At 41.1% G+C, this 14,568-nt stretch overlaps 1 protein-coding gene across 4 annotated transcripts in view; it reads left to right on the forward strand.

The window, feature by feature from the left end:
• Positions 1 to 884: 884 nt before the first annotated feature.
• The window catches only part of MAP3K21 (mitogen-activated protein kinase kinase kinase 21), a 42,541-nt gene continuing 28,857 nt past the window's right edge, over positions 885 to 14,568 (forward strand). For all 4 annotated transcript variants that reach the window (XM_027896651.1, XM_027896652.1, XM_027896653.1 and 1 more), the window contains exon 1: positions 885 to 1,629. In XM_027896651.1, coding sequence (XP_027752452.1) covers positions 891 to 1,629 — 739 coding nt within the window. In that variant the 5' untranslated portion in view covers positions 885 to 890. The remainder of the gene's footprint in view (positions 1,630 to 14,568) is intronic.

The following is a 14,568-nucleotide window of genomic DNA, read 5'->3' on the forward strand; positions in this document are numbered from 1 at the left end:
ATGTTCAGCCTCGAGAAGAGATGATTGAGAAGGGACCTCATCAATGTATATATAAATATCTAAAGAAGGGTACCAAGAGGATGGAGCCAGGCTCTTCTCGGTGGTGCCAACCAATAGGAGAGAAACTGATGCACAGTAAGTTCTACCTGGATATGGGGAAGAACTTCTTGTGTGGGTGACCAAGCACTGGAAGAGATTGCCCACAGAGGATATGGAGGCTCCCACACTGGGGATATTCAAGAATCATCTGGGCATGATCCTGTACCATGTGCTCTCGGATTACCCCGCCTGAGTAGAGAGGTTGAACCAGATGTCCCACTAGGGTCATCCAACCTGACCCACTCTGTGATTCTGTGAGCCCACGAGCGGCAGAGGTGGCTGGAAGAGCATACACGAACCGAGGGAGCTGGGGTTTCTTCACCAACTGCCTGGGGTTTGTTCCAGTAAAGTCCCAAGACCGCACAAAGAGGGAAAGGGGAAGCCGCCGGCGGAGGCACGAGCCTGCAGCGCCCGGAGGACAAATCAGGGCCCGTGGGCTCTACCCGCGCCACGACTCCCGGCCCCGCGGGGGCCGCCCGGCACGGCCGCGCCCGGGCCCACGTGACGGCCGGCGGCCAATGGGCGGGGCCGGGCGGGCGGGCGCGGGGCCCCGGCGCTCCCCTCCCCGCCTTTCCCGCGCGCGCCTGCGCCCTGCCCGCCGGAGCCCCGCGGCGGCGGCGACCGGGCCGGGCGGCCCCGCCCCGCCCCCTGCCCGCGCCCCGCCCTCCCCTCCCCTCCCGCGGCTCCCGCTCGGCGGCGGTGGCGGCGGCGGCGGCAGGTGAGGATGCGGCTGGGCGGGCGCCCCCGCGTCGGCCGCGCTGCTGGTGGCCGCCGGGGCTGAGGTCGCTGCCATGGCTTTGCCGGGCGCCGGGGCGGCGGCGGCCGCCAGCGGTGGCGGCGGGAGTTCGTGCCCGCTGTGGACGGCGCTGTACGACTACGAGGCGAGCGGCGAGGACGAGCTGAGCCTGCGGCGGGGGGACGTGGTGGAGGTGCTGTCGCAGGACGCGGCCGTGTCTGGCGACGACGGCTGGTGGGCGGGGAAGATCCACCACCGTCTCGGCATCTTCCCGGCCAACTACGTGACCCGCCAGCCCCGCGGCGGAGCGGCGGCGGGGGGCGGCGGGCCAGGAGACCCCTTGGGGAGCCTGACGGAGATCGACTTCGAGCACCTGGAGCTGCAGGAGATCATCGGCGTGGGCGGCTTCGGGAAGGTGTACCGGGCCACCTGGCGGGGCCGCGAGGTGGCCGTGAAGGCGGCGCGGCAGGACCCTGACGAGGACATCACGGCCACAGCGGAGAGCGTGCGGCAGGAGGCCAAGCTTTTCTCCATGCTCCGGCACCCCAACATCATCGCCCTGCACGGGGTTTGCCTGCGGGAGCCCAACCTCTGCCTCGTCATGGAGTTCGCCCGCGGCGGATCCCTCAACAGGGCCCTGGCCGCCGCCCCCGGCGCCGGGACCGCCCGCGGGGGCCGCCGCATCCCCCCGCACATCCTGGTGAACTGGGCGGTGCAGATCGCCCGCGGCATGCTCTACCTGCACGACGAGGCTATCGTCCCCATCCTACACCGGGACCTCAAGTCGAGCAACAGTGAGTCCCGGACGGGGCGGGGGGGAGGTGAGGAGGGACCATCAGAGCGCCGCGGCGGTGCAGGCGACAGCGAGGGGGTGTCCCCTCGTCCTTTCGGGTCCCGGTGTGGCGGCGCTGGCCGTGTCCGCGTTCCGGGGGCGGGCGACCAGGCCTGGGCGGGCTCCGTCCGGGAGCCCTGTTTCACTGAGAGATGGGTGTCGCAACTCGGGCACCCTGTGCCAGGAGTTTGGGCCAGCGGCACGTTGGTTGCCGCGGCTGTGAGCTGGGTACAGACTCGTGGAAGGGTCGGGAGGAGCCGAGTGTACCTTCAGTCCTGCCCACTCGGAGAGGAGCTCACTTAGAGCGGCATAAAATCCTGCGCGCAACCACAGTTTCAAATGCGCCAAGCTATTTTTACTCTGATGCGTTGCGCGGTCCTGTCTTTTAAAACTTACGGGGGAACCAAGTGCCTTGTAAAGGAAAGTTTTAGTAAGGGTATCACTTCTCTTTTACTACTGAGCAATCATACGTGTTTCTGGTTTTCCCTGCATGGATTTAGCATCGCTAAAATTTACCCACTTGGCAAAACATTGAGGCAGAAAAGACAGTACCTTAAAACAGTAGAAACTGTTGTGCAGATGCCAGATTTGCTTTCATCTCTTGGCATTGACAAATGCACCTGCAGGAGTGAGGGAGTTGCTCAGTTCATGCTTAATGGCTCCTTGGTCCATCTGATAATGCAGAAGCATCTATGATTTTGGCAGCTGTGGTTTTGGAAGGCTGGCTTACTAGAAGTGATGTGTTTGTGACTTGCCGATATAGTTGTGTTTTGAACTGATGACCTGCAAGTGGAAATCTGTGTGTTTGCAGAAATGTCTGAACCCATCCCTACTCTTTCCTTTTTGTTCTGACTGTGCCAAAAGTGCGGTAATATGCTAGTCTTTTTTTTTTTTTTTTTTTCCCCAGTTAGGAGTCTTTAAGTAGTCCAGTAGAAATAAAAAAGCTTCATTCAAGTTTGAAGCACTTTGTTTAAGAGGCTGTGTGTCTTGAAGGTCACCATGCATGGGCTATTAAGACAAGGCTCAGTCATGGGACTGGCTGTTCCTAAGAGTACTTTCACTATTTGCTTGATAAAGAAAGAACCTAGCTCAGCTGTGTTTGTGGTTCTGTTTGTAGCACAGACGATGAACTTTTGGACCTTAGAGTCATGGCCGACACCTTAATTTCTAGCGAGTTGTCTGTAGGCAGCTTGTGCCCTCCTAGTTCAGAGCTGTGTTCAGAGCAAGCTGCTGCACCTTCAATATTTAGTGGCTTTTCTTAGAGTGGGCTGCTGCATGCTAGCAGCGTGTTAAGTGACAGTGGCAAAATTTGTGTCTGAAGTGAATTCATAACCCTGTGGTTTAAGCATAACACCTGGAGTTCAGTTGGTTACTGCTGAGAGCTGATTACCATTATCATCTCTATATATATGAATAATGGCAGAGCATTTAAAAATACACTTTTGATTATAATCTCAGCATATGTGCCCATTCACTGCTTCCATTACTAACTCCTGTTGCAGATGCACTTCACTTGAGCTATTTAGTTCTCTCATCCGTAGTTCTTAACCTTAGCAAAGTTTGAAGACAGCATTGAATGTGCCAAATAGAATTATGTCTCTTTATTATCCAGCTAAATGGTCATGTTGGGAAACAGTGGTGTGCTGATGGTAGCGTATACTGTTCAACAGCATGAATTTAAAATTACTGCAAGTCCTAACAGTATCCCCTGTTCTGGTAACTCATCGATTCATCAAAGATTTCACTTCATTCTTTTACTGTAGTCTTTTGCAGTCTTGCACAGCAGGAGTGGAACACTGCCAGGGTTGACTGAGCAACTTGCTTGGTGTGGATAGCAACAGTTCCACTGTGGCTGTAGCCACAGACAGGAGTCTGGCAGCACCCATTCCTCACCTGCTCATTGCTGCTTTCCAGGGATTGCTAATGGTGGTGGTCCAGTGCTCTCCATTAAGCAGGTCTGGGAAGTATATGAATGTATCAGTTTCGTGCTAGCTTAGTTATTTTTGTTAAGAAGGATTTTTTTCTTCTTCAGACAACAAATTAGAAAAATGGCTGCCCTTAACATGGCATGGTAAGGAATGCTCCTCAAACTATTTCCCTAGTAAACAGACAGTAATTTTTCTGGCTAGGGAGAGGGAGCCCCTTTCCACCAGTATATTTGATCCAGAAGGGGTGTATGTCTGGGCTTGTGGTTGGCAGGTGATAGGCAAAGCGAGCATCTCAAAAACAAGTGTGTTACTTTTCTCCACGCAATTTTATGGAGTTGGGATCTATAGGATAGCATATCTAGTGTGGGTTTGCTGATGCCAAATCGACAGGACTGGAGAGAAAGTGCTGGAAGTAGAAGAACCATGAGGGCCAAAAGGGTTTATTGACAGCAGTGACCATGTAAGTTTGTATGCTCTAGTTTCATTGGGCTCCTTTTGGGAGACGGGAAAAGCTTTTTGTTTCTGCCAAAATAAGGGAAATTAATAGATACACAAATGTTTTTTGAGTATATTGGGAAGAAAAACTAACAAACTTGGTCTTGAGGGCTGAACAAGGAAGTAAACTCTGAAGTTTTGTTGACGTCAGAGTTTCTTCAGTCCATGTAAAATAAATGCAGTATTAAACATAGTATTTAAAGGTTATTCAGAAGTAGGCAAAACAAAGGTGAAAAGAACACTTTTGGATATGTGTAATAAAATGAAACATGGTAATCATGGTCTCTAATGTTAATTTGCAGGTTGTGGGTGCATTGTAACTTGATGTGGCTGGCATGGTGAGAAGTTTCTCTGACAAGGATCATGGTCTATTTTGAGCATAACTTCTCATAAGCACTTCTCATGCTCTACAATATATTTTAAAGAATAAGGACATAATGTAAAATTAAGGATTAAGAGGTGAACTTTGCCTATCTAGAATCGAAATAAAAAGTTTGAAATAAAATCTGAGTTTTTTTTAACCATTGTTGATAGTCAAGGAATTCTGGATTAATTAATACTTTAACTGAAAAGGAGATGTCTTAAAAATTTGTGAAAATACTTGAATATTCTCAGCTGTGTCTCCTAGGTATGAATTTAGTCTTGAGTAAGCATGCCAGCTGATTAGGAAAAAAAAAAAAGTTTTTCTGAAAATAAAAGAAACTCATCTACAAGACAGGATGCTAATAGTTACATGTGTCTTTTTACCACATCTCAATTATTTTGCTGACTCTTTGAAAGAGCAATTTTTTTTTTCTGGAGGAAATCAAATAGCTTGTTTCTGGGCAAGGACATCCCATTATTTCAAGACCTTTGGTTATATAAAGGTTCAGTGCAGCCTCTCCTGATTCTTTTTTAATATCCTGAAGAAAGCTAGTAATGTGTTCAGATAGAGTATGCCAGGTTTTCACCTTCTCAAGTCTAGTGTAGAGAAAACAGAGGTTTGTGATTCTGGGGTTGATTTCAGACTCTACAGTACTTCTGCCTTTTAAAAAATGCACTTTATCTCTACTGCAGCAGCCTTGTGTACTTCTAGGAAACATTACAAAAAGTTCAGAATATCTTGCTTATGGCATAGGCCAATCCATGATTGCAAACTTGATTATGTGTACATTATGTGTACTAAACAAGATACTGATAAAGTGCTCTGTGCTCATTTGTTGTAGAAGGATATGCAAGTAAGTTTCAGTTTGCTATGGCTTTCACCAGCACCTCCAACCCAGGATCCTGGGCAGCCCTCAGCTCTGTGAAGTGGTTAAGTTTATATTACTTTTTTGAAATTGTCAAGGTCAGCTTGAGTTTCAAGGATTGTTGAATAAGACCATGGGCATGGCAATGCTAATGAGAACAGTACTTGGAATCTGAAGGAATCAAACGTGAAAGAGAGCAGTGCAACTGCAGTTCGGCAGTCCACTTTAATGCATTCTTGGCATTAATACCGTGAAAAGCAGTCAGAAAATGGAAATCATGTGGTTTTAAAACCTTAAAAGGAATTGTGATGTGTTTTGGCAGAAGTGTTGAATTGGTTGCTTTTGATGAAGCAAGGTGTCCTGGAGTTTGAGAAAAGCAAGAACAAATTATCTCTGGTTCTTTGTTTTTACAGGTTATTTGAAGCAGAATTGCTCAAATTATGCTATTAAACATATTTAAAGTAAGATGGAGATGTTTTCCAGAGTTCATAAAATCTGCTTTCTCTGTAACTTCTCCACCTAGCAACTTTAGGCTAGCTGTCGAGGGAGAGGAAGAAACTAGTTAAGCCTATCTGTTATCTTCTGAACTGATTTTACTTATCCTGAAATTACAAGGCTGCAGAATTTCTCTTAACTGTTTTGAAGAGGCAAGACTTGCTTACATCACAAGTAGAGCCGTAAGGATGACTGATACATTATTGAATGGTTGAAATTCAGAATCTAGTACAGTTATGAGGAGAATTCAAAAATATATTCTATTAGAATTGTCTTTGCTAGTTCTGGGTGAGAAGAGAGCTGGCTTTTCAGCAGATTTGATCTTCCACCCAACTTTCTTTGGAAATGAAGTTCCAAGGTGTCCTCTAAGGCAGTGAAATTTGGAGATTTTTTTTTGTCAGTAGCACTGTGCTTTAGGCTGCTCATCTGTCACAGTGTAACAAAACAGAAAAACCTGATGTTCTATAGGTGTGTATCCCGTATCTTTCTCTTCTCCTGGCGCTCCCATTCATGAAATTTGGACTCTTGTATTCCCTCCCACATCCCCAGTGTCCCTGCTGGGCTTAGCCTGGCTGTCCCAGGATGCCCAGCTCCAGTACTGGGTGACTCTTGTAGCTCGGAGAGAAGGCTGCATATGCTGGAATTGGTTTGAAATTGGTTGTATTGCCTGGGTGGCTGCTAAGCTCCTAGTGGCTGGCCCCTCTGAGGTCTGGAGGGGTTTGGATGTTTGTTCTGGCAGAACTAACTGAAGTTCCTCCTCCACAAGGCAACTGGCTTTCATAAAAACCAGAGGAACCGTATCTTTGAGAATGTGGTATTGCTTTGACAAACATTGGTCATGTGCAACAGTGGGGCCAGAAGTTATTTAGCAGTTTAAAATTCATATGCTGTAATTTTCTGCACTGTCTTCATCTAGGAAGTTACTGTACTTAAATGCTGTACACTGTTCTTAATTACTTAAAATTGCATACAGCTAGAAACTGTTCCAGGTAGGCTAGCTTGCTATCCCATCTCTATGAGAGACAGTAGCCCTGCCTTGTGCTTTGCTGTAGAGATAATGCTGCTGCATTACAACCCAAGAACTGGTCATAGATCTGAAGCATCTGGAAGTGTATAAGAAGGAAGGAGCTCTAGTTTTTATAACCGTAGCAATTTAGTATTCTTTAAAAAATAACCTAGAAAATCAAAATCAAACCACCTTCATGCAAACAGCAGTAGGATTGCAAAATGTCATCAATTTGGAAAATAACATCCCTTTTGAATGTTATGATCTATTAAAAGTTGAACTTGCCGATTTCTAATAAATTTTTACTTTGAATGTTCTTATGTCACGTGAGAGAATTCTACCTTGTTTCATAAATATTGCTTCCAGTAATTTGTTTCATTGTTTGATATGTGCTCAGACTGTGTAGGTAGGCATTTTATTTTTTTGAGAGGCCCTGAAGGTTAGTTTGATTCTGCAGGAACATCAAATGCTTAGTAGCCTTGAACTAGAGTATGTATTTTTCCAGTTCATCAAAGGCAATGTTTTCTACTATGCCTATTTAATGTTCACTTGATATATTTACTTGTTGCATATAATACATTATATGTTTTGTGTTCAGAAAGATGCTAGTATTCAAGAAAGAATTTTGAATAACTGCTGCAGTTGTCTCAATCTACAGTAGAAATAACTAGTGATAAAATGTTGTAGAGGCTAATTTCCAGCTGAAGGATGTGTTTTAGCATTTAAAAGTAATATTCGGGAATTTTGTGGTTTTAATACAACATCCGTCAAATGAAATTTTGTGAACTACTGCTCTGTAGAGCAGTACTTGTTTGTACAGCTTGTAAGCTTCCAGAGGAGGAGTAACATTCAGCAATTCTTTTATTTGTGGATGAAGATTTAACTGCAGTAGTTATTTATTTCACCTCGATTACTGTCTTCTAAAGTTGCTTCTGTTTGAGGTTTTTCTGTGTCTCAAGTCTGGACATTAACGGGTGGAATAAATTGCTCGTGAATTTAGAACAAAGTCCCTCAAAGTTAACAAGGCTGAAGTATGTTTACATATAGTCTTTAACGCTGAAAACAAGACTCTTTGGCTGAAACACTAGCTAAATGGAATATGATTAATTAAACCCCCGTGAACTTTTAATACCCCTATTTATAACTAATTTTTAATACACACTTTAATTTTAATGTGTCCCCAAACTATGTCCATCTTACAACTGTAGGGAGTTGTTCCTTATTTGGTGTTGAGACTGCATTTCTAACAGGTAGGATTATTAAGTCAAGAGTAATATTACTTTGATCTTTCCCTGCATCTTATTTGGTTTTTCATGTCTTTCTTCTCTCCGTCTTTGTTCTCTCATGGTCAAGCACCAAGTGATCTGGTTTACAACTGTTGGAAGGTAATTTTTCCATTTTTCTTTCTTTTTTTTCTTTGCTTTGTGTTTGACTCTTTCTCGGCAGGTTTCTGCAGGAGTTTCATTTGCACCAACGTTTCTGGTGTCCTCTTCATGGGAAACATAGGGAGTCGCATTCTAGTCTGTATGTCATATTTGCTGACTTTTTTTTTCTGTTTTGGGGTAGCATTATAAACTGAAGCGTAGGACTTTCAGTAAGAGTGTTGGTAATATTTGTATATTAAAGAAGACTTCAAGCATTACTTGGCCCAATTGTTTTTTTTAAAGCTGGTACCCTAAGAATATGTTCATATACCTTCCCGCCTCTGTAAACTGCACTGAGCAAGCAACCCATTTCCATTAAGGTCAATGAAAAAACAGACAGCTAAACACCTCCTATTAGTTGTTAAAATACTTACAAAATTATGTTTGTTCCCCTAAACAGCGAGAAATAAGTTTAGCTGCTGACTGTAACACTTGTGAAATGAGGTATTGTACTTAAAAAAACAGACTGCAAAATGTGGTTAGAATTTAGGTGTTAGTAGGGTAATCCAAGCTTTAGAAAACAATGAGATACAACTGAGTTTTCAGTAACAGATCATTTCCCCATCCCTGTTGGGACTGCAAGGTCTTTGGACCCTCTTAACAAAGGTCCATTAAAGTTATGTTCTGCAACCTCAAAATAATAGAGAAGCAACATCATCGAGCTGTGTTTGGATGTTGAATGCTGTTTGTGGTTTCTTTGACCTTAGAAGAGAATGGCTTTTTGTTTGCAATCTGTAAGTTTTCTTACCACTAGGTATAAACTTTCTTCCAAAGTTGCTTCAGTGTTTCAAGTTCTGAAACATGCTGACCTTGTACAATGAACATTTGCAAGGAGTATCTGTAGCTCTGTCCTTGAGTTTTATTTCTGATTATTTGTTAAAATTTAAGGCATTGAAATTTTTTAAAATAACTTTCAGTAGTAATGCTTCTAAAAAATGCAGGGATTTTTTTTTGAGGGGGAGGGCTTTTGGGTTGTTTTGTTTGTTAGAAGCAAAATTATGGCATCGAAGTAAAAATAGAGATTATATATAGATAAAAATAGATAAAAAAATTAGATACCAAATGACTTGGCTGTCAAGCAGTAAAAAGATAACAACTGGTGTCATAAATGCACATTCTTGTATTGACAGCTTAAAACTACATTTCACCATTTTTGTCTTGCTTGACCGTGTTAGTGACAGCTTACCTCAGTCCAATCACTGAAAGTGAGTGGATCTTTAAATTTTGACCCATTTAGATTAGTGGTTTATATATGGAAGGTTGGAAAAGTTAAATAATTTGTATAATGCCGCAGAAGTATTCTTCCTTCTTGGAGCTTCCTGCCAAGTTTAACCTTTTTTTTGTGTGTGTGTGTGTATGTGGGGTCATAGCTCCAGTTAAATCAGTCCTAGACATGCCAGTGTTAGCTATATAATCATGCTTTGTTCTCTTCATAGTGACTAAAATCTGTGTTTTGGCAGCTGTGCTATTAACTCAGAGCTGATAAGTCGGCCCTCCCTCTCAAAAATGCAGGAGTAGATGCTTTATTGCTGTGGTTCATTATGGGACAAGTTAACCCTTGGAACTGGTTATATTTTAGTTCTAAATGTTTGGGCAGTTTTGTGGTTTTCTTTTCTATTAGATGCCACTGTTCTTCCTGAAACTAATTGTGTTTATTTCCTTATGTGTTTTGTGCATAGGAAAAAAAATTGTACTTTCTAACTCATTGCTGAATGTTGCACTAATTATTGGGAAAAAAAAGCAGGTTTTTCCTTTCATTTTCTCCTCCCAAGAGAAAGAGAGCACTGTCAAGTTTGCAGAGTTCTTGTTTCAAAATAAGTGTTTTGCCTTTGCTATTAACAAAGATTAGAGTTCTTGAAAATGCACAGTCCTGAAAGGCTATTCCTCTGCTATTGAAGAAACTGCAAGGATGGAATGCAGGAATCCTACCCCACAGAATATATTTTGGTGATTTTTAAATCAGTTTTTCTCCCAAGTCTTGTATTAAAAAAATTGTCTGGGTTTTTTTTCTGCTTCGTTTTGAAATAGGTTTTTTGGCTGTTTTGTTGTTGGTTTTTGGTTTTGGGGTGTTTTTTTGTTTTTTTGTTTTTTTAACTATAAGATTCTTTCAAATATTCCAAATAAAAGAAACTGTCAGCCTAAGTCAGAATTCTTTATAGTGTAACTTATTAAAATTCGTCATAGAAATTAAAGGATTTCTATGTTAACGGATGAGATTTTAGGGGAACTCAATGACTAAACTTGACTAAACATTTACAACCAGAGTTTATTTGGATTCACAGCAGTAGGCATCTTCAAAGGGACCGAGAAAGTTATTTTTGTCTTTAGTTTATTCAATGAGTTCAATAGTAAATTTCATCAAAGGTGATTTTGTGTTGGAAAAAAGCAGCAAAGCTGGGTTCTATCTTTAAAGCTCGTGACTAAAACTAGATGTAAAAGGGTTAGACCCATTATTTCTGAAAAGTTGCTTGACTTCCCGCTTGTTACAACAGGTGATGCGTGGCTTCATTTTGCAGCTGCAGGAGGAGGCTTCCCCACCCATCTCCAGGCACAAGTTCTCTCCCCTCACATGTCAGCAAACTAGACATCTCTGCTTATGTGGTCAGTAGGTCTGGGTTAAATCAGCTGAAACATCCAGCAGGAAACTACTCTAAGCTGTTTTATTTGCAGGCATCATTTTCTGCTGAGCTCTCTAGCTGATTGAGTCTCCCAAGACTACCCAATTTCTAGACTCAGTCTGCAGGGGAAAAAAAAACTGTGAGGATAAGGGGCTATAACTGAAAAGGAGGCTAAAGGAAGTATTTTAGTGAAAACAAGCTCTTACGGTCTTGGTTGTGACCTCCACCTACACTGTTATCCTTCAGCTTGGTTAGTAAGTCACGTTTAAAGGTAGAATGTGTTTTTAATTTTTTAGGTAGGTGTATATATATATTAAACTTTCTTTAATTTTGACATGATTTTTTTTTGTATTAAATGTTCTAATTTCAACACATCAAGTGCACCTTGATATAGATCACAAAAAGCAAAGCAACAAGGAAGTTCAGAATTGCCGAGTGTAACATGTTATGATCAGGACAAGTATGCCAACTATGTAAATACTTCCGTGTATTCAGAAGCTGTGTATTCTTCTGATTAGCTTGAAATATCCAATTGCATCAAGTCACGTTCTGTTTACTTCAAAAAAACACCTATAAATCCAAGCTAAGTTTGAGTGAAATATTCATGGATTTAAATATTGCAAAAGTGATTTGACTAATGATACACAAGTTAAATTGTTAGTTCTGAAGGAGGGTAACCACTGTCAACTCATGACCCTGGATGAAATTTTTGAGATTATAAACCTTGTCTGCATTGCCCTGTATGTTGTATGACATGTATTGATTTGCTTTGTTGGAAGGGTATTGCCAGATCTTGAATTTGGGGTTAGGGAGGCAGTTAATATGTTTTCTGCAAGTTTCTTTTGAAGGAAATTTTGACTAAATGTATTATATATTGACTAAAATTTCTTATGTAGTTTGAACATAATACCTTTAGTTTGCCTTACATTTTGTTTTTTTCAGGAATAGGATGATCAAGTTCCTTAAAAAAATCACTTTCATAACAAGGGTGATTTTCTTTAAGGAATGGTTTCTAGCCACTTTCTTCTGTAGCTTGAAACTAGAAGAATATCTTAGGGATGAGTGATTCACCACCTAACTATTAATGCTAGTTGTTCTTAGCATTTCCTTCTCATGGCCCAAATTTTTGTCACTGATTTTTGATGGTTTGGGATATTTTTGTTTGTTGTTTGTTTTTGTTTTGTTGGTTTTTTTTTTTTTTTTTTGGTGGCGGTTTTTGTTGGTTTGTTGTTGTGTGCAGATTTTTTTCCTTTTTTTTTCTTTTTTTTCCCTTTTTTTGCAGAGCTGCCTTTTAAAAACTAATAGCAAGGAAAAAAGAGTGAGCTAAAAAGAAAGTAATTGCTGTTCCAAATAAGTATGAAGTTCTGGTAGATGACCACAACTGAGTGTATTGAGTTTTAAAGCTAAGTTTCAGTATTGACTGATTTCCATGTAATTGTAAAATTATGGAGGAATTGCTTTAAAGATGATGCTTTTCTTAAATTTAGTGTTTAAATAGGAGAATTAAGTTTAATATTTTATTAGACAAAGAACTTGAGAATGTTTAGTGTCTGGTCAGCTTTTGATTTTTTGCTGATGTAATATCCAAATCTTACATTTTTCAGAATTTACTGATGATCTACTTTTTAAATTATGATTATTTGAATGTCTAATTATAAATGCTCATTACCTCTGGTACTTCCTCTTAAAGTAGCATCTGCAGTCTGTGCCAATAACTTGTTAAAACTGCTTCTTTCTCTCAAGTTTCCATTTGCCCAAAGTTGCTTTAATAATAGTTATTAAAGAAGGGAAGGGGAAGCAAAAAATGGTGATGCAAGCTGTGTTAAAGCTGTTGAAATCTCTTGTCCCTCTTCCTCTCTCTCCTTTTCCCTCTGTTTCCTCCAGACAGGCAGATGACTCTTAGTCATTTTCATCCTTTGGTGGTTTTCTTGGGCCTCATGTCCCACTATGGGATGTATTTTTCTTATGGAGTTGGTGTGTATTTATCAATTCATGCTGTCAAGGACTTTTTGTGTCAAGTTTTGTCTTGTTTTGGCTTTCCAGTTGGGAACACTTTGTTCAGGTTTGGCTTTTGTTTTTTTGTTTCTCTTTTTAATATATGTTGGCTCCCATGAGCTACAGTTTTATTTTTTTTTAAGCTACATGTTTTAAAACAAATACATTTAAGAACAAACTGTACCTTTCAGTTTAGTGTGAAAATTAAGAACTGGTTATATGCCTGCTGCAAAGGGGTGTAGATCTCACAGGAGCACAGTATCTGTAGAAAAAAAGTAGAGAAAAGCCTCCTGCATATGGAATTGGTGTTTAAAGGATGAAATTTCCTTGCTGATGGTGAGTTCTAAACTTTATCTAGTGAGATAATCATGATCTGACCAATACTAGCTACAGAGATAGATCCCATCCTGAGAAGCCACAGAAAAAAAAAAGAAGGTATTTAAGAAGCGGTGCTGTACAGGCAGAAGTATCACCTTCTGTACATATTGAAGATGTTCTGATCAGTTAATGTTTTTAGTGTGATAATTAATTTATGGTTCACACAATGCTTTCACTATGATAGTTAATTTACAGTTTAAATGCTGGACAAGGCTTCTATGAGCAGTGTTTAAATTTTAATTTCCAAGTACAGTTGGAACCAAGTAACAGCTCCAAATAATGTGGATGGGTCTCTTACTATTGCAAGATATTGTGTTTCATTACCTGAATATGCAACTTTTAATAAGGATTTTTTTCTGCCTATTCGTTGCCAGGTAAAGATGCAGGGTCACCCTGCTGGTTTTGTTGCTTGTTGATTCAGTGAATTAACAGGAACCAAATTCACTTGCAAACAGTTGGAGAGGGAACTGACTGGGCGCAGGGGGAACAGAGACAGTAGCAGCATTGTCTTGACAATCTCTATGTGCAAGTAGAGTTATATAGGCATAACATCTCTCTTTCTGGTATTCTCTAAGAATGGTTTTATGAGTGGTGGTGAATGTAGGCAGTCTTACCTATAATCACAGTAACTTAAATAGATGTGCTATTAAATACCTCATATTTACAAAACTCATGATAGTCATCTATTTAGCAAACTGCAGGTAAGGTAGCAAGAAACATTTGGTGGCAAATAACTAACTTGGGAAAATAAAGTTGCTTAGTGTTTTATTTTTAGAAGGAATAAGGTAGATAATATAAAGAGGGTATAGTAGAAGGTGTCAAGACTATAGAAGGGATAGAAAGAATGAGTATTTCAGGATGATTTTTTTTTTTTAAAAAGTTTAAGCTTTATAAGATTAGTTGGAATTCAGTACCTCTAAACTTTTGAGAAGGTGTTCAATCCTTCGTCTTGGCTTCTCAGAATACCTTGTTTACTTAATTGTTTTATATGGCTGGTAACTGAAAATGGTCACCTGAAAGTGCTGGAATGTATTACGAATGCAATAAAACTGGTTTTAACTGCATGAAGTCTTTGTATTTCAGTATTTTTTTTTAATGAAGTGTTATATTAAATGGGGACTTTGAGATAGATAAGGTTGGAGAAATACAATCTATATGTACTTAGTAACCAAAAGAAAACAAAGACTGTAGGAAATAACCTACATTGAAAGAGTAGCATTGAAGAGCTTAGTTCTAGGTGGAGGCTTCCTAGGTGTGCTGCCAACTAAAACATCTGTCCAGGCTTCCCTCAGGCTTGCTGTAAATACTGTTTCTTAAGCTCTGTGAATTTTAA

This window comes from Empidonax traillii, unplaced genomic scaffold (genome assembly GCF_003031625.1).
Source record: "Empidonax traillii isolate 1590-97213 ecotype Southwest subspecies unplaced genomic scaffold, ASM303162v1 scaffold507:size695108, whole genome shotgun sequence".
Classification (NCBI taxonomy): Eukaryota; Metazoa; Chordata; class Aves; order Passeriformes; family Tyrannidae; genus Empidonax; species Empidonax traillii.